The sequence below is a fragment of the Tenrec ecaudatus genome, chromosome 7 (assembly GCF_050624435.1).
Source record: "Tenrec ecaudatus isolate mTenEca1 chromosome 7, mTenEca1.hap1, whole genome shotgun sequence".
Taxonomy (NCBI): domain Eukaryota; kingdom Metazoa; phylum Chordata; class Mammalia; order Afrosoricida; family Tenrecidae; genus Tenrec; species Tenrec ecaudatus.
In genome coordinates this window covers 166,214,675-166,239,367 of record NC_134536.1, presented here as the reverse complement: position 1 = coordinate 166,239,367, position 24,693 = coordinate 166,214,675, and the positions used below count along the sequence as shown (strand labels likewise).

The window sequence follows — 24,693 nt, the reverse complement described above, 5'->3', positions numbered from 1 at the left end:
CTGTGAGGTTCCCCCTGCCCGCCCCCCCATGCCCCCCCCCCCGTCCCTCAGTCCCATGCTGAAGCAGCTGTTACGGCCCAAAGACCATGCTCAGGTGTCCCTGAGTAAGATGAACGTGTCACAGGTAGAGGCAAGATCTCCCTCCCTCTTTATCCCATCTTCTGGCCCAGAAATACTTCACACATAGGCACCCTGGTGGTTCAGTGGCTGCTAACCCATGGGTCGATGGTTCAAGCCCTCGGCCCAGCCCCTCAAAGGAGAAAGCTAAGGTCATCTTCCATAAAGATCAATGCCCCTCTGTCTGTCAGAACGACCCCACGGTAAGTAGCAACAGTAGCCGCAGCTGCAGCACCGACACCACTTTGCAAGTATCAATTGTAACAAACCCTTTGGGAAGATGGAATGAGGGCACGGGGCTTGTAAGTGATTCCAGCTCTGGTATAAATGCCTTCATCCCAAGAGATTACAAACCAGCCCAGCGCCCCACCTTCTCACAGAGCCCGTCTTTGGGGAGACCAGTTAGGCAAACAGCAGGTGTCCCTATCATTCTGTTTTCCTGCTTAAAAAAAAAGGAGAGCAGAGGCAAGAAGAGCCTGTCAGATTAGGAAAGAGTGGGTGTCCCTGGGTGGCAGACACGGCTTGCGTTCAGCTCCTGTCTGCAAAGTATGTCCCAACTGGCTGCGGGGCATGGTGGGTGGAGGAGATGAGAGCCAAGAATATTACAGGCCTGCTCTCACATACACAAGAGCGCCATGCGCTGGAGGGGGCCCCCAGCGACTGGTGGGCGCTCTCTGAAATCCCAAAGCAGCCCGCGCCCCCACCGGCCTTCTCCAGCACCGTAGGGTTTAGGGCTTCTCTGTCTGAGGCCCCCTAAGCCCACGCCAGTCCTGGCACCCGCCTCACCTTGTCCGAGCCTTGAAGTTCTGAATGAGCTGAGCCTTCTTGGGGCCCTTGCTGACCCAGATTTTGCTGGGGATGATGTAGCTGGAGTGGATGCGGCACTGGGGGCAGGACCTGGGTGGTGGTGTGGGTGCAGGGCCGAAGGTGAGAGAAGAGTCAGGAGGCAGGGGAACCCCCCCCCATCTTCCCACTTCCCTGGCCCCTCATCCCTGCCACACTGACTTGATGACGTCCAGCGAGAAGTCCGACCGCTTCCTGCGCCAGGTGCGCAGGCAGCCCAGGCAGTAGGGGTGGGGGCAGTTGGGCAGGATGCCGAAGACCCCCTCAGTCTGGGGCTTGTCCCACACCTTTTCTATGCAGATGCCACACACCACGTTCCGACTGTCCTCCTCCTCCTCCTCCTCCTCCTCCTGCGGCCACCGTGGGGTCAGGTCACAGCCTTTCCCACGAAACCCCCAAAGAGGGCCTCCCCTCCTCCAGCATCCCCGAGATTCAGACACAACACGTCACCCCCTGCCCACATCCTCCACCTCCACCCCCACTAACTACTGCACCTCAAGGTTCAGGCGCTGAAGCAGAGCGATCTCCCCAGCAAGGTCTGACTGGGATGGAGCCGCCTGGGAGTAGCTGTAATCTCTGATGACAGCTGCAGAGAGAAAACCCCGGATCTGAGTCCACGCACTCCTTCATGTAAGCATCCATTGAGGACCTACTGTGTGCCCCGCCCCTAAGTAACTCAGTGTCCACTCGGGATTGGGGAGCCCGCGTGATGCAAACTGCAGGTGCTTAGCTGCTAGCAGGGGTGGGGGTTTGAACCCCCACCAGAGGCACCTCTGGAAGAAAGACCCAGCAACGGACAACAAGTTGACGGGCCAGGGAAGACCTGACCCATGTGGAACGGCTCATCAGGAGTCTGGCGGATGCCCCAGCCACAGGCATTGTGTTTCTATGGGCGTTTCTGATCTGGAGCACTAGGCGACCTCCGACCCTGTTGCAGTGTGAACTGTGTGACAAGAAGGAGCCCTAGTGGAGCAGTGGGTTGCGGGGTGGGCTGCTAACTTCAAAGTTGGTGGTTCAAACCTCACCCCCACACCCCGCCACTCCCTGGAAGAAAGATGAGGTGGTCTGATCCCATAAAGAGTTAGGGTTTCCGAAACCTCTTCAGGAACAGCTCTACACTGTCATACAGTGTCCATATGGGTTGGAATCAGCTCACTAGCACTGGGCTTCTATGCTGAATGCTGGGCTAAGCACTTCACACCGACGAACCCATCCTGGCTCACAAGTACCCTGTGAGAGAGGCAGGAATATCCTTTCCTGAGGTGTGTCCACCCTCACACAGGGACAAGTGGTGGAGCAGTGGTGTGCAGCTAGGTCGTTGGACTCTACCGTGGCCACTTTGGCCATCTCCTTCTAGAACAGACAGCCCAAGGACCAGAGGAAAAGCTCACTGCTGAGGCAGACAGGACTGCTCAGAGGCAGAGCGAGGACTCTGGTCCCGGGGCCTGTCCACTCACCTGAAGGAAACAGGGCTTGCCAGGAACTGCCGCCAACCTCCTCCACTTTGTTGGCTGGAGGGTCCAGGCTAGGCTCGGTGCCCCTCCAGGACCCGGCCATGTTCCAGGCCACAGCCGCGGAGGGCAGGTAGATGGGCTCAGAGCTCCTGCGGGCCAGCCCCAGGCGGGGCTCCAGCAGGGCCAGCTGTGGCTCTGAGCCGTAGTGGCTCCAGCCTAGAGGGTAGGGGGGTGGCTGGAGGTGCTGGTATCTGTAGGGGGAATAGGAGGGAAAGGAGACAGGGACAGCCCCTCAGGACCAGGAACCAGCCCTGCCTGGGGTCTGAAGTTGAGTGGGAAGAAGAAAAGATTCTTTTGGGACCCCTCCCTCCCCTCCGAGTCAGGCTGGGAGTGCTTACCTGCACTGATCCCCATAGAGGCAGAAGCCTTGCTGGAAGAACCTGCACACCTGGGTCACCTTCATATCGTAAGCAAAGTGGTAGCTTGAATCCCAAGGGCAGGGCCCAAAGCTGTAGTTCCTAAGAGATGACTTGAGTCGTATCAAGCCCCCATTTCAGTTGCGTTCTCTTTGTGAGCCCACGTACCAGGGCTGGTTTCTGGGGCTGCTTTAATGCTCCTCTGTGACCATCTTGAAACCCCTAGTAATTTTCAACCAGGGGCTCTGCATTTTGTCTCACAATCTGTCCTGTGGGAGGTGGGTTCTTACTAGGAGCCGCTGGTGGATTTGAACGGCTGACCTTTTGGTTAGCAGCCCAACTCGTAACCACTATGCCATCAGGGCTCCAACTGCAGGGGTTGGACTGAGGATGAATTCTAGCCTCCTAGGAACCTGGACTAGTCCAGTCCAAGCCTGGCGGGGGTAGGGGCCCCACCTCTTCCCCACAGCACTGCCTGGGCAGGGCCTGGCAGAGAGGTGGTGGGGAGTGATGACAGAAGGTCTTGGGGAGGTAAAGGTGCCAGATGGTACCTTTTTTTTCCCCCAACATAAAACATCAAACTAAAACACCAGCACTCCCTTGCCTGGGTACTGCTACAAGGACACAAATACTGACATGACAGACCTCCAGGGGCGAGGTGGCCGGCGGGTGGGCACCTACTTTGAACAGGAGGACCGTGTGGGTGTGGCAGCAGAGTCTGTGCTCACTAGTAAAGAAGGCAGGGAGAGTAGAGGTGCAGGATTCTCCATGAAAATGATGGGTGAAGTTCTGGGGTGACCCCCAAGGGTTCGCCCTGCCAGCCCCCAGTCCCCAGGGGAGGAGCCTGAGGCCCTCAGAGGAAAGGGGCTACCTAAGTCACGGGCTCCCAGCCCGAGGGGGAGACGTGCTCTGAAAGCGTTGCCTTCCTCAAATGACCCGAGGAGGCCAGCTTCCCAGAGAGGTCGCCACACTAGCCCTTCCGGAGAGGGAGCGGTCCAGAGACAGCGCTCGGGGCCCTGCCAGAGGGGCTTCTGGCCCTGGACTTGAGCCACTGAACAAGGGCCAGGCTTTGCTAACAGGCGTTTGAGGAAAATGCAAAACCTACTGTTGTCCATGCAGTCAGTTCCGGCCCTCGGGGATCCCATAGACAGTAGCAGTGCCCCTCTGGGTTCCAAGGCTGAGCCCTGGTGGAGCAGCGGGTTACAAGTCAGGCTGCTAACCACTCGTCCGTCAGGAGTTGGAGCCCAACAGGCGGCCCGTGGGAGAAAGACGAGGCTCTCTGCTCCCGCACAGATGGATAGCCCGGGGAGCCCACAGGGGAAGTTCTACTCTGCTTTGTTTGTTTTCGGTTTTGCCAATAGCTTTATTGAGATAGAATTCACATCTCATATACTTCCACAGTTCAGTTCTATTTTAAGAGTTGCATATACATCATCCCAATAAATCAGTTCTAGTGAATCCTCCCCCATTCTGTACTAATTAACTTTGTGTGCGTGTTTTAAATCATTTTATTGGGGCTCATACAACTCTTATCATAATCCATCCATCCATCCATCGTGTCAAGCACATTTGTACATTTGGTGACATCATCATTCTCAAAACATTTGCTTTCTACTTGAGCCCTTGGTGGCCGCTGACAAAATAATAATTTATAAATTATCAAGGGTTCATGAGAGGGGGTGGTGGGAGGGAGGGGGAATAATGAGGAGCTGATACCAAGGGCTCTACTCTGTTCTTAAGGGCCACAATGAGTTGGAATTGATGCACTGGCAGTGTTCAGTCTATACACATCTTTACAGGAGGAGACGGCTTCCTCTGCCTACCAAGGAGCGGTGGTTGGGTTGGAACCGATGACCTCATGGTTAGCAGTAAAGGACTAACCCACAGACACCAGCACAGCTTGTGTTTGGGCAAAGGGCCTTTGTAATTTAAACCTAAATAAATTCGAGCCACGCAGTGGTTAAGCAAACTCAACAGGCTTGTTTCTTTCATCTGTCCATGTACAATCCACCTGAGACAACACCACTAAGAAAGACCAGAGGGATTCTCAAATAGATTTGATCACGAAGATACCGACCAACGTGCAATCAAGCAAGTCGATGAAAAATCACAGTGTGAGGAAATGCCATGTTAGCTCCTTTGAGCCTCAAAATAAAATTTAGTTAGCTCATGTTTTTCCCTTCAAAAACGGGCTCAGAGCGTGAGGCTCAGAGCAAGCGCTAGGCCTCACACCCAGGTGTCCTCTCTTGTCCCGGACTTCTCTCCTCTCGTTAGCCAGGGTCAACTCGTCAGAGCTAAGGGCTGCTGGTGCGGGAAATTTCTCAGGCCAAGGTCTGAGGCAAAGTGGGGGGTGTGGGTGGGGGGAGACCGTCAGAGGTCACAGGTGATACAGGCCTGGAGCTGCAGGAAAGGGGGTTCGGTGCCTGGGGTCCAGGAAAGGGCTGGAGCCGTGGGCCCCTGAGCAGTGAGTCTTGGGCATCAGGACTGGAGGAGGGGTGGGGGTTGGAAGTGGGGACCCATGGACCTGATGGAGCGGAGGTTCTGGTCAGGATGGGAAGGTGAAGCCTGCCAAAGGAACCCTTAGGGTGTGGGTGGTGGTGGTGGTGTTCAATCCGAGAGCCCAAACTGGGCCTAGGCTGCCTCCTTCCTGGCCCTGCCCAACACTCAGCTGAAAATCTCTTCGCCTGAATTGCCATCCTTTTGCCTCCCTGTTTCTCCCTGGCCGCCTTTCTTCCCAGGCTGGGAAAGCCACTTCATACTGGAACCCCAAGCCCCACAGTTATCCCTCTTTACCCAAACTTCAGATCCCCCTCCTCCTCCCCTCCCTCTGGAGAGCCGACCTCTTCCAGCTGTGGACAAAGTGAATCCATGCTCAGGGATGAATGTCTGCTGGCAGGCTGAGGGGGCAGCATGTCTCCATACAGAGACTGCATACCCCAAATGTCCAACTCAAAGCGTGTCTGCTGAGACGATACTGGACAGACCTCTGGCACTGCGCTCAGGGAGCTCGGTGTTTGGGGCAGAGACCCCTTCGCTGGGGTAAGAGCGCAAAAGGCAGCAGGGAATCATTGCGCTAAATGAGCAGATCCGAGCTAATGTGGAATCAGCTGTGTGGCCGCGGATCCTTGCTCCCTGGCCCTGGTTTCAGCCTCCTGCTATGCATTATGAAGGAGTCCTGGTGGGGTAGTGGTTAATGCGCTTGGCTGCCAAACCGAAGGATGGCGGTTTGAAGCCACCGTGGAAGAAAACTGCGGCCTTCGCTGCCGTAAAGATTCAGGGCTTAGAGACCCGATGGCGCGGAGCCCTCTGATGGGTAGAGCTACTCTGAGTTGGAATTGACTCAGCAGCAGCGAGTTTGTTTAGGGGGGCGGGGGTTGGTGTGCGGCTAATGAGGGGTGGAAGATGATCTCTAGCCCCTACCGTCCTTGGAGTAGGGGTAAGCAAGCCCCTTCTCAGCACTATACCCTCAAACTTGACAGACTTCACTTTCAGAGGCCATGCTGACCAGCAAAGCATTCTTTTCTCCCCTGCCACGCACCTGTATGACCGCTGGGAGCGGGGGCTGCTCGCCCCGCTTTGGCTCTGGCCGGTGCTGTCTGGCCCCGCTCGCTCCATCCCAGGGACAGCCACTAGTGAGAACCAGGTGGGCGGCTCGTGGTCCTCTTTTATCCCGCCCTCTCAGAGCAGAACCAATGGGAGCAGGGGCTCGACCGCCAGGCCCGCCCCTTCCCATGGTCCCAGGCCTACTGAGTGGAGGGATGGAGGGTGGTCGCTGGATGGCTGGGGGTTTCAGATACTCAGTCCAGGCTCCCGGGATGCGTGTGGGAGTGGTGATGGGGGGCGTGGGGTGTGTGTGTGTGTGCAGTTCTTCAGGGATCTTTGGAGGAAATGGAGAGATGGCTTAAGGATTCTAAGTGCTTAAACGGACCCGTGGCTGTGGAACCAAAGTTGTCTTGTGGCCACCAGAGAGAATTGTACTCCATAGGTAAAGTGACCAGATTTTAACATTGGTAAAGCGGGACACTATTGACGGCGTCGGGGGGTGGGGGTGGGGTCCTTGATTAAAAATTTGGTCTATTTGGAGCAACAAACAGTTTCATAGAACGCAAAAATAGTATTGTAATATATATATTTTAAATTTCAACATAAGTATAATTTACAAATATAATACATTAAAATTTATGTATAGTATTTTATTCTTTGGCATATTTCTCATTTGAGTGAATTTTTTTAAGTAGATTGCTGTCGTTGTTTAAAAGGTCATAAAAATTTAAACAAGACCAGGGCGTGGTGCCCCAACAGACTGGACTGGAAAACGCTCCTAAGGGCCAGCAAACGATCCCTGAACTAACTACAAGCTTTTCTCTTGTGAACTGTTTTATTCTGTTCTTTGTCAGTGGTTTGTTTTTGTTGTTTTGTTGTCTGGTTGTATACTGTTGCTTTTTTTTCCTCTGTCTAGTTTTCGTGCATGTTAGTGACTCCACAGGTCTGTCTGAATAGGACAGGCTGGATGAACTATCTGGAGGAAAAACAACGGGACCGACAGTTTTGGGGGGACTTGGGGTGGGGGGGTAGGGGGGGTAAGGAAGTGGTGTTAACAAACCCAGGGACAAGGGAAAAACATGGGACCCCAAATGGTAGAGAAGGCGGAGTGACAGGCCTGGTGGGAAATGATCAAGGGTAAGGTTGCTTAGAGAAGAGGTATACTCTAGCCCAGGTGGCGATGAAGCATGGTAGTAGGGCAGGAGGAAAGTCAAGGGAGATGGAGGAAAGAGCTAGGAGTCAAAGGGCATTCATGGAGGTCTAGACAAAGACATGTACATGCAAATATATATAGGAGGATGGGGAAATAGATCTATGTGTCTATATTTATAGGTCAAGTATTAAGGTGGCGGAAGGACCTTGGGCCTCTACTCAAACACTCCCTCAATGCATGAATACCTTCTTTTATTAAATTGGAACTCTATGATGCTCACTCTCCCGACACAACGGCTGGAGCCAAAGTGTGTGAACAAGTAAATGTGGTGAAGAAAGCTGATGGTGCCCGGCTATCAAAAGAGATAGTGACTGGGGTCTTAAAGGCTTGAAGATAAACAAGCAGCCATCTAGCTCAGAAGCAACAAAGTCCACATGGAAGAACACACCAGCCTGAGTGAGCGAGTGGTCCCAAAGGGATCAGTTACCAGGCATCAAAGAACAAAAAATCATATCATTGACTGCACACCTCCATGATAGGATCGCTGAAGACAAATGGGTGCATAAGCAAATGTGGTGAAGAAAGCTGATGGTGCCCGGCTATCAATAGAGATAGTGTCTGGGGTCTTAAAGGCTTGAAGGTGAACAAGCGGCCATTTAGCTCAGAAGCAAAAAAGCCCACATGGAAGAAGCACACCGGCCAGTGCGATCACGAGGTGCCAAGGGACCAGGTATAAGGCATCATGCAAAAAAAACCCCAACGATATAAGTGTGTGTATGTATGTGTATATATGTGTATATGTATATATATACCATATTAAATGAAGGGGGAAGTGCAGAGTGGAGACCCAAGGCCCAAGTGTCGACCAATGGAGATCCCCTCATAGAGGGGTTTAGGAGAGGAGATGGGTTAATTAGGGTGTGAGGTAGTATCGATGAAGAACACAGCTTTCCCCCAGATCCTGGATGCTTCCTCCCCCCAACTACCATGATCCGAATTCTACCTTGCAGGGCTGGATAGGACAGAGGCTGTACACTGGTGCATATGAGGGTTGGAGGTACAGGGAATCCAGGGTGGATGATACCTTCAGGACCAAGGGTGTGAGGGACGATGCTGGGAGAGTGGAGGGTGAGTGGGTTGGAAAGGGGGAACTGATTACAAGGATCCACATGTGACCTCTTCCCTGGGAGAGGGACAGCAGAGAAGGGGGGAAGGGAGACTCCGGATAGGGCAAGATATGACAAAACAACGATGTATAAATTACCAAGGGCATATGAGGGAGGGGGGAATGGGGAGGGAGGAGGGGAAAAAAAAGAGGACCTGATGCAAGGGGCTTAAGTGGAGAGCAAATGCCTTGAGAATGATTGGGGCAGGGAATGTATGGATGTGCTTTATACAATTGATGTATGTATATGTATGGATTGTGGTAAGAGTTGTATGAGTCCCTAATAAAATGTAAAAGAAGAAAAAAAAAATTTAAACAAGAATTTAAATTATATTTCACACATAAAATGGCTTTCAAAGTCTCAACACTTAATTGTGATTTTTCTGATGTCCACACTTTATTTACCGTAGAATAAACGCGTTCAGTCGCAGCATTAGTTCCTGGTAAGGGCAGCGTGTACTCCACATTTTTAGTGCATTATTGTATGGAACATGGTTTGTTTCAAAATGATGAAATATTTCTAACCATTTGTCCTCTATTGTGATTTTTGCTGATGCCCAAGATTTAACATTTTCCTTATCAATATATATTTTTTAATAATGATACCTCACTAAAAAGATCGTTTTCAGAAAAAGAATTAAAAAATTTTTTTAAAGATCATTTTTTGGAAATATTACTATATGGGAAATTTTGAGTAAGATGATCGAATGATTTTTGCACATCATTCCAATTAAGTTCTTGTTTTAATGTAACCCAATGAAAATGTTCAATATCATTGTAATGTACTGTCCACTCTTCTAAATAATCTATGCAGTTACTATAGAACTTTTTAACGTGATTTATGATATCTGCACGATTTATTGCACCTTGTTCTTCTAGTTGGCTTATACTATTATGGATAGCTAATGGAAGAAAATTATTTTCTAACCGCTCTTGACACTGAAATTTTAAATTATTAACTTCATTTGCTACTTTGATTACCGAAATTTTGTCACCTTCAATAAGTTTTCTAGCATTTTGAAAAAGAGCTGCTTGATTGTGTACAAACTCTAGCCAAATTTTGAAGATTCTTTTCCAAAAAACTCTTCTAAAATTCTAGGACATTTATCCTGCGATAGAAAGTAGGATTTCAAAGGAGCGTATATTTTCAAAATTCTTTCGACAGCTGGCAAAAGAGCTAACCAGTGTGTTTTACTGTATCCAAGTATTTTCTGATATTTGACTTCCGCAGTTTCAACGCGCACAGTGTGCATATAGAAATAAGAATATATTTTAATAACCATATTTTCCACATCTACGGGCAACAAATCAGCAGCTGTTTGAATGGTGTTATGTATTATGTATATCCCCTTCCCGTTCTCTTGCCATTCCCTAGCTTGTCGTGCATTCTTTCCAAAAATCGAAACTTTTTAAAAATGCCACGGGAAGCATGACAAATTGTTAAAAATCGGGACTGTCCCGCCAAAAGCGGGATGTCTGGTCACCGTATCCATAGGGCTTTGCATGGGGGGATTTTGGAGAGCAGATTGCCTGGCCTTTCTTCCGAGGTGTGCCTGAGTAGACTTGAACCTTTTAGCCTGTGTTTAGCAGCAGAGTGCTTAACCTTTTTGACTCAGGGGTCAGGCATGGCAGAGGACCACAAGGAGCTGGGACCCAGGTTGGGAGGAGGGGACAGGGAAGCTGGGAGTCCTGGGGCTGGGCTTGAGGGATTTATGAGGAGCTCTCGGGGGTTGTGAGCTGCCCTCTAGGGTGGCCGTGAGTTGGAATGGGCCCGGTGGCAGTGAGTTTGGGTTGGTGGGCTTTCTAACTGAAGGGGCCAGATGCAAGCCTTCTACTCTAAGGGTGGAGCTGAGGGTCAGTGGAGAGATCAGAGGGCAGACTGGCTGCCTTTGGAAGGTTCCAGATGATGGTGTGGGCCTGGCCTGGGAGCTAGCAATGTACTGGACAGTGTCCAGGAGCCTCTGGGACCTGCCATGAAGGCTCACATGTGTGTTCCAGAAAAGGTGGCTGTGGCCCGGTCAGTTTGTCAATGAAGCCAGCTGGCTTTCCTCCTCCTATGTAGAGTGACCTCACTGCCCGAGAAGGGGCCTCCATGACAGGTAGCCAGGTGGGCCACCCTACAGCTCTGTCCAGTAAGGTCATGCCATCAGCCAATCAGAGCCTCTCTCTTGAGGGGTATCAATGCCTTATGCACAGAGAGGGCAGCCACCAGGCCTGATGCGCATGTTGGCTTGGAAGCTCTCCTTCCTCCCTGTGGGTCCTCAGCTAGGCTGCCCGCTGCAAGTCTAGTCCTGGTACCTGCTGATGCGGGGGCTGACAATGGCCCTGGAAAGCCACCGCCCCAAGAGTCTGGCTGGGCAGGGCGGAAGGGAGAAGACTTCACCTCTGAGGCCTTATCCCCGGCTCTAGGGTGGTCAGCATGGAGTGGGGTGGGCATTCCCCAGTGTCTCAGGGAGTACATCCCTGGCACCTGAGAGCAGTACAGCCCTGTGGGTGCCTGGGGAATGGGGTGTTGGGTCCTGACAGGACGTCAGGCTTGGAATAGTCTCTCTTCTTCCTTGGAGGGAGATGCTGCGTAGTCCCAGGAGGGGGGCTGGGGGGTTGGGGGACAATGTTCCTGGCTGATGCCCTCTAAGCTTGACAACTAGGTTCTGAGGTGGTAACACCCTTTAATGAACCCCCTAGCCAGGTAAACAAGCTCCGCCCTTTCGTGTTTGCAGCCAAGAGGCCCAGCTATCTGATGGAGTTGCTGTGAACCTGAGGTGAGGTCATGCACAAGGGAGCTCACTGAGAGCTTGCTGCAGGGAGACCTGGGATGACCTTGAGCAAGGTACTTCCCCACACTTGACCTCAGTTTCTTCTACAGTGTGTCTGAGGGGAGGCAAAGGAAGGGGACCATGACCTGGAAGTGCCTTTTAGCTCCTATTTCCCAGGAATTAGAAACTATTTCTCTCACCTCCTGTCCCTTTCAGAGCCAGGTTCTCTTCCTTTGTGCACCCGTGTGTGTGTGTGTGTGCGCGCGCGCGCGCACACACACACACCCCACCCCACCCCCGATGGTGTGGAAAGGATAGGGAAGTAGAAAAAGAAACCAAGCATTCCAGAACATTCCATTGTGAGCTAGGCTATTGAGTACAGAGATGCCCCTGTTCCCAGCTGTCTTCCTCCTCTTGCTGTACCTGTGCTGAGCTGAGCAGAGCCCGATCGCAGCTTGTGGCCAGTGAAAGCAGGAGCAAGTGCCATTCTGGGCCCTTGCCTCCCCAACAGCCTGCCTGCATGGGATCCCTGGGGGGAGGGCCTGGCCTTGGTACTTGGTGTAAGGGGTTTGTGTGCTGTCTCCTGGCCCCATTCCTACTTTGCCCTGCTCTTGTCTACAGCGCATGGCGGGGAGCCTGCTAACTAGGTTCCTTGGACTCTGGCTTCCTGCTTTAGCTGCAAGGGTCCTGCCCCCTCCGCCCCCCTCCCTCCCCCTCGCTAGGCCAGCAGCAGTGTGGAGGGCAATAGGCACTCCAGCAGCCCCCTCATGTGCTTGGGTTCTGGTTCCAGTAGCAACTATAGTCAAATTAGCAGGCGATCTGGGTGCCTGGGATCAGTGGGGATTCCAGCAATGACATCACTGGAGTGATCTTTCTGAAAACTATTCTCCCTTCAGCCGGGGCCAGGCAATCTCTGGCCGGCTTCATTCTTGACGTGTGGGCCTCTGGATACTTTGTCTCATTTCAATAAAGTTTGCACGCGGGTGGGGGCCGCCTCTGGATACTTTGTCTCACTTCAATAAAGTTTGCAGGGCTCTGGCTTCCTGGCTAGACCCACACTGATGGGCTTGAACTGCCTCACACGGCTGCCCTGGGCTGGACCCTGGGAGTCTCTGCGGATGCTTCTGCTAAGGCGGAGAGAGCTGGGGTGTCAGCTGTCAAGGCTAAACGGTGACCTTTGGAGTGTGCTGCCTGGACATCCATTCATTCATCCTCGTTGCCCATCCATCCACTTGCTGACACAGCTAGTCCTGTTCCTTCACATAGCCTCTCTTGCAGTGGCAGCCTGCTGTCCCCTTGTCCTGGTGTATCCGTGTGGCCCTGTGTCAGGGCGTGCTGAAGCTCCCTGCTCTGGGGCGGAGGGCATACAGTGCCCTGTCTGCAGGAGTCATTTTGCACACGACACCTCCAACACGCCGTTGGGTCAAAATGAGCCAGGGAGAGAAACCCCTGATCTCTCGTGAGGGCGACGAGGCTTTGGTTGTGGAAGTCCTAGGGCAGCCCAGGGACAGCTGTCTCCCCCAGGGGCCTTTGGTCACCCCCTCGCCCACGCCTACCCCCAGTTTGTGCCGCCTTTGCGAGAGCTGGGGTACATCCCCTCTTCCCCATCACAGCCTGACTCTCTGTGGAGTAGGGATGGGGTATCTTGGCACGCCTCAGACTTACCATGACCCCTTGCTGACTGACCGGTGGTCAGCAGAACGGGGGAGAGGCAGCTCCCTGCGGCTAGCACCTGAGTCTGTTACCCAGCCAGGGGCCCCTCTGGATACCAAAGATGGAAGAGGGGGAGGATCCATATTGGGCACAGGAAAATCACTACGAAGGATCGGCATAAAGTCAACTCTTAAATATTTAGTTCCCATTTATTTAAAGTCTCGTCAGTCTGTATACACTATTTATATTAAAAACACAGGAAGCTGGGGCTCCTAGAAAAAATATACATTTCCATTTTGAAGATTGTTCAGCCACTGAGAAAAGCTGTACCCTCAGCACTGGGAAGGCCGGGGGGGGGGGGGGGGTGCTGGCCAGGCAGCTTCTCTCCCTTCACAGACGGGCTCACTGAGGGAGTGCCAGCACACACCTGTCACGGGGACTGGACCTGGAAGGGCACAGGGCCGGCAGGGGCAGGCGCTGGGGTCTGTGCTCTCTACAGGGCATTCCCTGCCCAGTGTGTGGTCCAACTACCAGGACCTGTGAGAAGGAGGGCCAGGCGGGAGCCAGGTAGTCTGGGGCTCACACGGGGTCCCTAGAAACTCCCCACGGCTTGTCTCCTCACAGGAAAAGGTCTCTGGCCTCCATGTCAGGCTATGCTTCAGCCCCTCCTTGGCGGTCAGTGGACTCTTTCCTGGAGCCAGCGGAGTGGGACTGGTCAAGGCCCCGCCACTGGAGAGTGTGCAGGTGGGGGCACAGAGCTGCTGGGACGAATGGCTAACCGAACACCAAGGCCCATTTACCTTCTGAGGACACCGCTGTACACCCAGAGACCAGGCCCAGCCCCAACTTCAGGGGTTCAGCTCTGCCCGCCCACCTGCAGGCGGGCCCTGTGGGCCCTCACCTGCTTCAGGGCGGGGAGGCGGAAGGGAGCCAGAGCTCCAGGTAAAGTGATCTCAGTGCTGTGGTGTGCGCTGGAGCGGCAGCTCCAGGGAGTGTGCAGGGAGGTGGGGTGTGCATGTCAGCTCGAGGTCTCCTAGCCCAGATCAGGCCCCTGGGCGAAGACACCCTGAAGGCTGGACCTGGGCTGTGCCAGAGCAGGGGAGTGTGGGTGCTGACGCTCCCTGGCCCTCAGACCCCTGCGGGGGTCAGGTGTAAGTACCCTGCTCCTCTTCAACGGGGCAGCTCACCTCCTTTCAGGCTGGGGGTACCCTCCAGCGGCCAGCACGGGGGTCTTGGGCGACACTGGCCTGGAAGACCCATGCAGAGGAGAACGGAAAGGATGTTGGGTGGCATGGGCGAGTTGGGTGAGGGGCTGCCAGGCTCAGCTGTGGGTAGCTGGGCCGGCGGGCGGTGACAGTCTAGGGCCCCCCTGCCTAGTGTCCTTCACAGGCTTCTGCTCCCATCGGCCGGGGCCACTCTTGGCTCCCCAAGGAAGCCAGGCCCAGGTGGCTTAGTGTTTCTTTGGATGGTGCCAGCCTTCCACTGTGCAGCTGGGAGCCAGGGTGCGGCGGGCAGGGCGGGGCTGGGCCTCTGCTCAGGGGGAAGAGGCAGGCGGAAGCGGAGGAGGACCTCTGTTCTATGCTGCTGGTGAAATAAAATGAACTACGTCCCAGACCGAGACAGAGAGGCAGATGCTGGGACAGGACGGCGAGGAGGCAGGTAAGGAGGGAGACCCCTCCAGAGAGAGGGGAGCATGAGGAAGAGGCGCTGGGCACACCGAGGATGGGCGAGGAGGAGAGTACAGGAGACATGAGGCCGGCTCTGATTGGGCTGGTGGCTGGTCAGCGCATAGTCCGTGGCAGGGCCCCGCCGCCCCTCAGTACATGTCCTTGTAGATCTCCTGCAGTAGCGGGTGCAACAGGGTCTCGGTCTCTGTCTTCTTGATGCGCTGCATCATCTGGGCGTGCTCGGTCACCAGCTGCCGCAGATCGGCCATCTTCTGCAGCAGCTTGGGGAAGAGGTACTGGGCGTCGGGGTGGTTGGCCTGCAGGTGGAACTCCAGGGCCTGCAGGATGGTGTCCTGGATGGCCTCCACCTGCGACACATTCATGAGGCCCGGCCGGTCTGCGGGGACACAGGGTGCAGGGGTGGGAGGGCTGGGCCAAGCAGGGCCTCAGAGGGGTTCCCCAACTCCCAACCTGGGTGGGTGACTCACTCTGGGGGATCCGGGGCTGAGCTACTAAGTGCCCTACTTCCTCCACCAGCCTGCGCCAACCCCCCTACCCATCCCCACTGTTTTTGCCAGTTTTGTTGCATTTTTCCCCCTGATTAGACGACACCAGGTTCTGGCTGAGAGACTTGCGGCCTGACTCAAACCCCATCGGCAGGCACCACCTCCCGGCTGCTGCAGCCCGGCTGACTCGGCTGCGCAGCAGAGCACCGAAGACATCCTCCCACGCGGCTGTGAGGATCAAGGGTGCAGAGGCACGAGCGGGCCCGGCGTAAGGAAGGCTCTACCCTCCTAGCTGTAGGCTCATGACAGTGGACTTGAGGAGCCTGGTGGTGACGGGTCGGGCTGCTAACGGCAAGGTCAGTGGTCTGAAACCATCAGCCACTCCTCGGGAGAAAGACAAGGCTTTCTCCTCCCAGAGAGTTTCACCCTTGGACACTCACAGGGCCCATCTAGCCTGTCCTGTAGGGTTGCTAGGAGCCGGCACCAACTCGATGGCAGTGAGTCTGAGTATGTGAAAAGACCTGTAAAAACACAGACCTTTTCTCTACATCCCCCATCCCCCCCAAAAAAGGACCACTATCCTCAAAGAGCAGTTGGTGTACTTCCTTTCTGGCCTGGACACTAAGACGGAGCTGAGGCCGCACTGTGCACGTCATGCCTGGGTCAGCACCCACAAAGAGCCCGGGGTGACATGACGAAGTGCTCGGGCAAGTTCTACTCTGCCTTCTTAGGGGCTGCGTCAGAACCTCTGGGACGGCAGCGGCTCGGTTTCTAGATCAGCACAGGGCTGTCTCTGCCTGTGTCCCGGCCCTGGAGGACGGGCCGCTGCCAGCACTCACCTCCACACAGGATGATGGCCGCGATGAACAGGGCCAGGTCACTGTCATCCAGCTCCAGCGCGTTGAATTTGACGGCAAACTCAAACTTGGGCTCGATGATGTCGCTGAAGGGCTTGCGGAGGCTGCGCAGGAACTCGCGGGTGACGAAGCCGCTGCCGTTGGCCACCAGCAGCCCGTCCTTGTTGATGATGGAGGCCAGCATGGCGAAGATGGCTTCGTGCACCCCGTACTTGAGGAGCGTCACCTGGTCATTGAGGAAGAGGCTGCCGAAGCTGGGGATGCTCTTGGCGAACTCGGTGAGCTCACGCACGGTCTCCACCGTGGTGCACTGGCAGCGGTAGAAGACGTGCACGCTGATCTCCTTGTAGGGCGGCAGGCTGTTCACCAGCTGCTTCCACACCAGGCCCTTCTCGGCCTGCCACAACGTCTCCATGTCATGGATCACAAAGGGCTGGAAATCCAGGCCCTGTTAGAGGCCAGGCCCCAGAGGCTCTCCCACCCCACCCCCACCTTGCTTGTTTCTGGCCCCCACCAGCCCCTGCACCAGGAAGCCAGGGGAGGGAGGGTGCTGCCTGGGTGTGCAGTGAGCCTCACCGCCGTGTGGCTGGCCTTGCCAGTGAGGATGCTGCGGGCCTTCTTTTTGGTCATGTTGAAGTTCTTCAGGTAGGCGTTGTAGAGGTGCTTGGAGAAGGCCTTCAGGTCAGCCACCTGCGGGTTCTGCCGGCTCCCCTCGTTGGCAGTCAGTCCCGCCACCAGCTTCCTCTTCTCCGCCTCTGGCATCCGGCCAAAGCGGATGGCTGCGCAGGGACGGGGACAATCACCCAGGCAGCCCGGGCCGGGGTTCAACCTCCAACCTCCCCGTCCTGACAGGCTGCACGGGCCTGTAGAGTCAGCAAGCGGGGCACGCTGGGGGTCCCCCCTCCAGACTGTAAGCTCTCTGTATTGTTTGCTGCACCAGGTACAAAGTGGGGACGGGCAGTACATGGGCGTCCAGGAAGACAGCCCGTGTGCTGTCCCAGCCTGACCATGGCCAGAATTAAGCCTGTGGCCACAAGCATGGAGGGTGCAGAGACGGAGACCCACCCACAGAATGGGGTTGGGGCACGTAAGGACTGAGGGGAGGCCAAACCCCACACCTGTCAGACCCGGATGGTCTGAGGACAGCCCAGGCCCTGCCACCTGCAGGATGCCAGGCAATCAGGCTCCGAAGGCAAAAGCTGGCAGGGAGCTGACCTGCCCAGAGGGATGTTCAACCAAGGGCACCCTGTTCTCTTGCCCTCGGCGTGTCCAAGGCTGTGCAATAGTGTGTCCTAGGGGCTGAGAGTCAGGGGCTGCTGGAGACGTGGAGTGCCGGGCAGGGAAGGCTCTGTTCCCTGAGCGTGGCTAGTTTCCAGGTCACTCCCGGCCTGGCCTGGCCAGCTGACACAGGGGGCAGTTTCCGGCTCTTGCCTGCCCTCAGTAGCCATGAAGGGCTGAGGAGGCCGCGGGCCTGCGGAGGGGCCTTCCAGGCTGTGCCACGTCATCTGGGATGGGTGTGCAGTCTGGGCGCGGCGTCCCCAGCATGCATCCTGGGCACGGAGAGGGGATGAAGATCTCAGGCCTGGGTTCTTGAGCTTCCCACGGAAGGTACTGGGCAGTCGGGAAATGGCCACTGTGTGCTGAACAAAAGCTTCACAGCGCAGTGTCTAGGGGAGGGAGGTCACCTCGCTGGCTGACCTGGTGCAGGGCTGACCGTGTACCCCTCCCTGGGCTGCTCTGGGCGCTCCCCAAACCCGACTTCAGGTGGCCGTGTGGAGCTCACCGTTGTGCGACATGCCCAGCGCCAGGCACTTCTGGAAGCGGCAGTACTGGCACTTGTTGCGGTTCTTCTTCTGGATCTTGCAGCTGCGCTCACACCGCTCGTACTCCAGCTTCATGTGGATCGTGCGGCGGAAGAAGCCCTGGGCCAGAGAACAGGTGGGTGGGAGGAGCCGGGAAGGGAGAGAGGGGCTGGCGCACTGGGTGGGACCAAAGGGCCATCATGTGTCCAGATGGAGAAAATCTCTCCTTGGAAGCAAGGGGCAAGAGTGGAGGGGGGGGGGCGGTGAGGAAATGGCCTACCACACTCATCTGAGCACCCAGAGCAGATCAGTCTTACAGGCTCTTTGGTATTTGGCAACGTGTAAAAGTCTTGTGGCTACTTGCTCTGCTCATAAACGCACCTGGCTTTTTGTATTCTCTGGGTGGTGGTGGGGGCGCTGGGAAAATATTTTGTGAACGTGTGGTGGGTGTGTGGTGGGAGCATGTCTGGAAGAGAAACACATTTCCTTGTTGTCCCTTTCACAGAGCGCGGGTCAGGAAACCCTCCCCTGACGTCCACTGACTCAATCCGCGCTGCCTGTCTTCTCAAGCCCGGCCCCCAGGGGGCGCCAGAAACACAGAGAGCCCACAGGCAGGCGGGCGGGGCTGGCACTGGGCTAGGTGCCCAGTAGGGCAGATTCTGACTCTGAAGCTCCTCTCCAGCAGGGACACGGGGACAAGGGCTGGGCTCCTCCCAGTGGGAACTCCCCTCCCCGTTGGTCATTACCTCCCTTTGTAGGCCTTTGTAGCAGGCCGCCTCCCCACATGCCCCCCACCCTGCCAGCCCTGCCCCGGGGTTCTGTACCTTGCACCCCTCACAGGCATGAACGCCGTAGTGGAAGCCGGATGCCTTGTCCCCGCACACCCGACACTCCATGTTGAGACTGCCGCCCGAGGCCCCATCACAGCCCATCTGCAGCCGGTCCAGCAGTGAGGGAGGCGAGGAGCTCTGGGAGAGGTCTGCGGACAGACAGGATGGACAGCGTTGGGGGTGGGGGTGTGTCCAGAGCCCACAGGGGGAGGGCAGAGGGCTCTGCACTGCATTTCTGTGGTGCACAGGCAACACTGAACTTAACCTTTCTGGGGATCAATTTCTGGGCTAGGGAGGACAGGCAACTGATCCCAAAAGCACTCTTCAGAGCACCACAGCACAGAGCTGGTGCTCAGTGACAGCCATTACTTGCGGCCGTCCCGTCTGCGCTTCGCTGGGCTGACCTTGAGGGGCGGGGGAGTCTATACCCACGGTGTGCAGGTGTGCACGGAGGGAGCTGTGTTTTGGGAGGTGGGCCCATAAAGATCAGGAAAAGGGTGGGCCTCCAACCCAGTCTACTGGGCCAGTTGACTCCATCTGCGTTTAGAATCTACTCCCCCCACCAATCCACCCCCAGTACAGGCCCCCAGCAGCAGCTGTTTCTGTCAGTGGGGAGGATTCTGGGCTCAGGGAGCTCAGCTTCCTTATCTCTGGAGGAGCTGCAAAGGCCAGACCAGGACATGACCTCAGCAGTCACCTCCTGAAAGAGGTGAGTTCCTTGTGCGCACACCTAAGATGCCATTTCCTGAAACGGGCCTGGGCTGGCCAGTGCCTCAGCCTCTTCCCGTTCCTAAGCCCTTCCTCAGACCACAGACAGGGAGGAAGGCTCGGTCCCCTGGGAAGGTGAGGCAGGCCTTTAGCATCTCCCGATACAATCTATGAGCTTACTCAGAGTGGAGTGTCCCCACAAGGATGAGACTTTGTCTCTAAGGACACAGCTGTTGCCCCAGGTTCTGACAAGAGAAATGCACTGTGTCAGGCACTCGATCCCTATCTAGGATGATCACTATCTCTAGTCCCCTAACTGTCCTGGACTCCAGTATGCAAGGACAAGAGATGCGCATCGCCTGGTCAGGGAACTGAGATAATGTTGGGAAAGGGTGCAGCATGGCTGCCGGGCAGGGAGGGCTTCCTCCTTGGATCCATCTGCGTGCTCCGCCCCGTTTGCTGGGTGGCACTGCTTGTGATCAGTGTGGGCTCAGGCTCGTGGGTCTCCTGCCTCTGCTGGACTCCAACAGTACCTCCTTTAGCTTTCAAAGGCCCCTCCACCAGACTGGTCCACAGCCACCAATCGAGACAGAGTCAGGAGGGCCCTTCAAGCCACAGGAGCCCCGGTGGTGCGGTGGTCACCGGTTCAGCTGTGACCCGCCAGACCAGCAGCTTGAAGGCACCGGCCATTCCTTGAGAGCCGGTGCTCTAGAGGGTGGCTAGGAGTCGACCTGACTCGAAGGCAACGAGCTTAGCGTGTGGCTGTTTGAGCCCTAATTCCTTAAGCGATGCTCAGTGCTGGCCTTTGGGTTGTTAGGGCCATGGTGTCAGTCGGCTCACAGCGACTACGGACTACAGAAGGAAGCATTGCCCAGTGCTGCGCCATCCTCCCAGTCATGTCCAGCCCACCCGGGCAGTCACTGGGTCAAGCCATCAGAGTAACGGAGTGGGTGGTGTGAACCGAATCCCGCTGCTTCCTTGACTAAGGACACCATGCTACAGTGTCCTTGGGGAGATGTCGGCAAAAGACAAAAAACACACCTCCATTAAACCCAGTCCTTGTTTAAGAGTCATCCTGGACACAGAGAGACCTCAGGACCAGATCTGTCTGAAGTGGTCTGGCCGTTGAGAGCCGCTGCACCAGAGACTGTGGCGCGGAGACTCAGTCGGGCAGCGAGACAGACGGCAGGCGGCTGGCTTCCTGGCTCACAGGCAGTTGCCAAGGGACCCAGTGGCGGAGAGGCTGAGGCCTGGAGAGACTTGGCTGCTGGCTGAGGTGAGCTGCTGTAGACAGATGCCTGTGGTAACCCATCCCTTTCCTTACCGAACCCCCGTAATTGTGAGTACTGGCTGTGAGCTCCGTGGGGCCAATGCAGTTAATACGCGAGGCCAGCATAGATGACAGATGGGGGAGCGGGGAGCGAGTATCAGACTGGGTGAAGAAGGATGGAGGGTGAAGGCATGCCGGCCCCCTGCCTCTGGCCCTAGGGAAGCCAGAGGTCAGACACCACCAGCCTTCCTGGCTGTTTGTTGCTCCAATTGTCTCGTACCCCACCCCCTCCCCGCTGTCCCGTGGCCCACGATGCTCTGCAGGTGTCTGATTGCTGGCAGCCGCTGGCGGTCATGTGGCAAAACCGTCTGATGAGCACCTGTAGGCTCGATGGCCCAGACCCTGCTCTCCAATAGCTGACCTCACGGGGCAGTAAGAAAGCCACATGAATGGGGACAGGCAGGGCGCCGAGATCTCCCAAGAGCCAGCATTCCTGTGTAAGGCCATCAGCCTGGGCTCAGGGGTGGGGGCTGTGCATGACCTCCAAGTCAGTGTCCACGTGGGTAAGAGCCAGATGCCGGTGGCTCGAATCCCAGCTCGGACCTCCTGCGCCTCAGTAATGGTAACGTGGTGGCAAAACAATGGCACCCCTCTCAGAGCGGCAGGGGGGACAGGAGGGCTGGGTAAGTGTCAGCTGCTAGGGTCCGCTGACTAGTCTTTCCGTTTCCAAGCTGTTAATTGCCCAGCCCGAATCCCGCTCCCAGGAACGCCAGGCAAGGGTCCCTGTACATTAGGCAGCACCTCCCCTGCGCTGCTGCCGTGCCCTGGCTCAAGGTGCTGGGACCAGTGGGCGTCGTAGAGGAAGCAAGATGCCTGCAGGGTGGTGCCTGAGCCCATGGGCCATGTGAGATGCCCTGAGCTCTCGAATGCCTGGAGAGCCTCCCATGGGGCTGGCAGGTGAGTATGAGCTGTCCCACAGTATCGGGTGGCAGGGTAAAGGCCTGGCCAGCCCAGAACACACCTACCTGATGCACAGGTGGAGGGGGATGGGGAGAGGGGCTTGGGTGGTCTTGTTTGTATGTGGCAAGAAGGCACCCTGGGGGGATTGTGAGATACCTGTATATGGGGACCCTGAGGTGCTGGTAGCTTGGGGGTGAATTTTCCAATGACAAAGGTTCTACTTCCGGTCAACAAGTTACTTGATCTCACTGAGGCCCCATTTCCTCCCCTGAAAAAGGTGGTCAAGAGACCAGCTGAGGGGTTCTTTTGAGGTTTTAATGACATCATCCTTTAGCCCACCCAGAAGGAAAGATGACGAAATGCTCCTGGTTTAGGGGACTAGGTGCTGGAGGTCCCTCCCCCATTTCCTATGACTTCCTGGTCAAAGATGGGGCAAGCAGGCATTGAGATCAAGGGGGAAACTGAGGTTCTGAGCGCACCTAACCAAACTGGTCTGCCGGGTGGAAGGGGTGGGATCTGACCATGGCGACCTCCTACCAAGCCCCTGTCCCTTCCCTCCCCTCAACCCCCTTCCACTGCTCAGGAAGCGCACCCTCTCGCCTGCTGAGTCACCACTCTGCCCTGAGCCCACATTGCACAGCGAGTGTCCACTGGGAAGAGGAGGGGGCGGGTCCCAGCCTTAGGCTGCTGCTTCCCACTCGTCAGGGACATTGCTGGTTTATGCTGCACGCGCGCGGCCATTTGGCATCATCAGCTGGGAAGCCGGGTTCACCACCAGTTCGAGGGGGAAACTGAGGGCAAGGAGGGTGGGCCTGGGACTTGACAGGACAAGCCCGATTTGAGTGCACAGGCTGTGTGCGACCAGCCTTCTCACCACACGCCTACTGTGCACCGGGCACGCACTGGGCTCTTCACATGCATTATGCCCGTCCGCCTCAGAGAACCCCTCCAGCTGCTCCCCTCGCCTCGGTCTGCAGGCACAGAGCGGCCTTGGCAGGGTCAGCAACCTGCTCCCAGAGCAGAGAGGGATGAGCTGGGGGCCTTCCCTGGGGCGGACTCCCTCCCCTGTGCACACCCACAGGTTCATGGCTACTAATCAATACCTTGTTATGATAAAAGATAAGCTCACCCTGCTTGCTGAGGACAGCACTGTTATCTGAAGGCACTGACCTCTTTGTTTGGAGCCAGAGTAAACACTAGCCTTGTTACCAGAGTGAAGTATCAGTTGCGCCATTTTTGATTACAAGTTTAGTAAACAGACACTATTGACCTTACTGACATCATCGCATATCTTGTCTCCATCTCAGCAAGTATGCTGTCGTCAAGGGTGTGAGGGCGGCCTGGCTGTTGACTTTGCCCGCAGAGCGGCATAGGCAAACAGGCCCATGGCGCTTCGCCTCTAACTTCAGGGCAAGTCCTACAGGAATCTGGGGCTAGGCTGCCAAGCGGGCGCCTTTGTCTGCTGGCCTGCTCACCCGGGGCTGCTCCGAGCAGGCACTCACGGCTCTCAGCCCCTGGCCAGCCTGGACCTCAGCGAGTGCGGCGCCCAGGCTAGGAGGAAGGCTACCTTCTCTTCAGCCCCCCGCTAAGACTCTTGACCTCCTTCTTGGGGGTGGTTGGGTATATGGCACTGAGACAAGAGTGAGAAGCCTGGGGTGGGGTGTGAGTACCACTTCTGCTGCCCGTTGTCCCTAAACAGCTGGGGAACGCTGGTGAGCGAGTCTCTCCTGGTTGAGTGCTAAAGGGCTCTAGCCAGCCAGCCAGCCCGACTCACAGATGTGAAGAGTGCTAGTGGGCAGTGAGCTGGGTCCAGAGACACAGTGGGTACAGAGCTGCCGGGAGGTCAGAGGGAAGCAAACCAGGCAGGCTTCCTTCCCACTGCTTCAGGGTGTGGGGCTGTGCCCTGGTTGTCATAGGCTCCTAGGAGGCTCCGGAAGGAGCCCTGGTGGTACAGAGGTTGCGCGTTGGGCTGCGATCAGTAGTAAGGCCAGCAGTTCAAAACCACAAGCTGCTCCTCCCGAGAAAGACGAGGCTTTCTACTCCCGTTGAGAGTTAGTCTCAGAAACCCACAGGGGCAGTTCTGTCCTGTCGTAGAGGATCACCAGGAGCCAGAACGGACTCAGTGGCAGTGGGTTTGGGTTGTGGGAAGTCCTGGTGGAGTAGTGGATTCTATTTTGGGCTGTAAATCTTACAGCCATCAGTTGCCCCGGGGCATGAAGATGAGGCTGTCTTTCTACTCTTGTACAAAGTCAGTCTCGGGAACCCAGCGGGTCAGTTCTACTCTGTTCCCTCGGGTTGCTCACAGTTGGAGTCAACTCCACGGCCGTAAGCTTGGTTGTTTTTAGAGAGGAGTCCTGGGACTCGACTGCCAGTCAAAGGTTGGAGGTTAGAACCCACCCAGTGGCTCTTGGGGGAGGGGCCTCAAGATCTGATTCTGCCACGAAGCCCTACAGGGCAGCTCTACTGTCACATGAGGGAGGCTGAGGTCCTCTGTGAGTCAAGGGCATCTAACAACAAAGGGACACAAGGAGCCCTCCTTCCAGCTGGAGGGCGGGCCCAGAGCCAGATGCCAGGTCCCACCCATTCATTCCTGACACTGGCGGGGCTCACCTTGTACAGCTTGCAGAAGTCACAGCTCATAGCACAGGCCTGGAACGCCAGCCTCGGATTCTGTAACTCAAGTTCCCGCCCCTGCTCCCTGCTCCCCAGAAAACAAGGGTGTCCCCAACCCAGGAAGAGACTCTTTCTCCAGAGAACATTGGAAGCATTAATCCACACAACCAAGCTGCCCTTCCGCCAATGGTGGGGAGATGCTGGGTCCTGGTCCCCTTACAGGCACCAGGTGTCCCCTCTGCCAACCCCACTGAGAAATGACATTTCATCTCTTGGACAGTTGCTGAAGCTTTCCTGTTGAGGGCCCATGTGGGCCTGCTTGCCTGGGGACAACCGGCTTCTACTTTTTGCGGTTTGTGTATTATGGATAGTGCTCATAA

General features: G+C 56.0%; 1 protein-coding gene across 4 annotated transcripts in view; it reads right to left on the bottom strand.

Annotated features, from left to right (window-relative positions):
* Positions 1-13,003: 13,003 nt before the first annotated feature.
* The window catches only part of PPARD (peroxisome proliferator activated receptor delta), a 77,349-nt gene continuing 65,659 nt past the window's right edge, over positions 13,004-24,693 (bottom strand). The window contains exons 3-7 of one of the 4 annotated variants that reach the window (XM_075555520.1): positions 18,757-18,911; positions 17,914-18,052; positions 16,707-16,909; positions 16,113-16,527; positions 13,004-15,164 (exon numbers count right to left, since the gene is read on the bottom strand). In XM_075555520.1, the coding sequence (XP_075411635.1) occupies positions 14,917-15,164; positions 16,113-16,527; positions 16,707-16,909; positions 17,914-18,052; positions 18,757-18,911 (1,160 nt within the window). In that variant the 3' untranslated portion in view covers positions 13,004-14,916. Of the gene's footprint in view, positions 15,165-16,112; positions 16,564-16,706; positions 16,910-17,913; positions 18,053-18,756; positions 18,912-24,693 lie in introns of all 4 variants that reach the window. The other 3 variants (XM_075555521.1, XM_075555522.1, XM_075555519.1) reach the window with 3 other exon arrangements.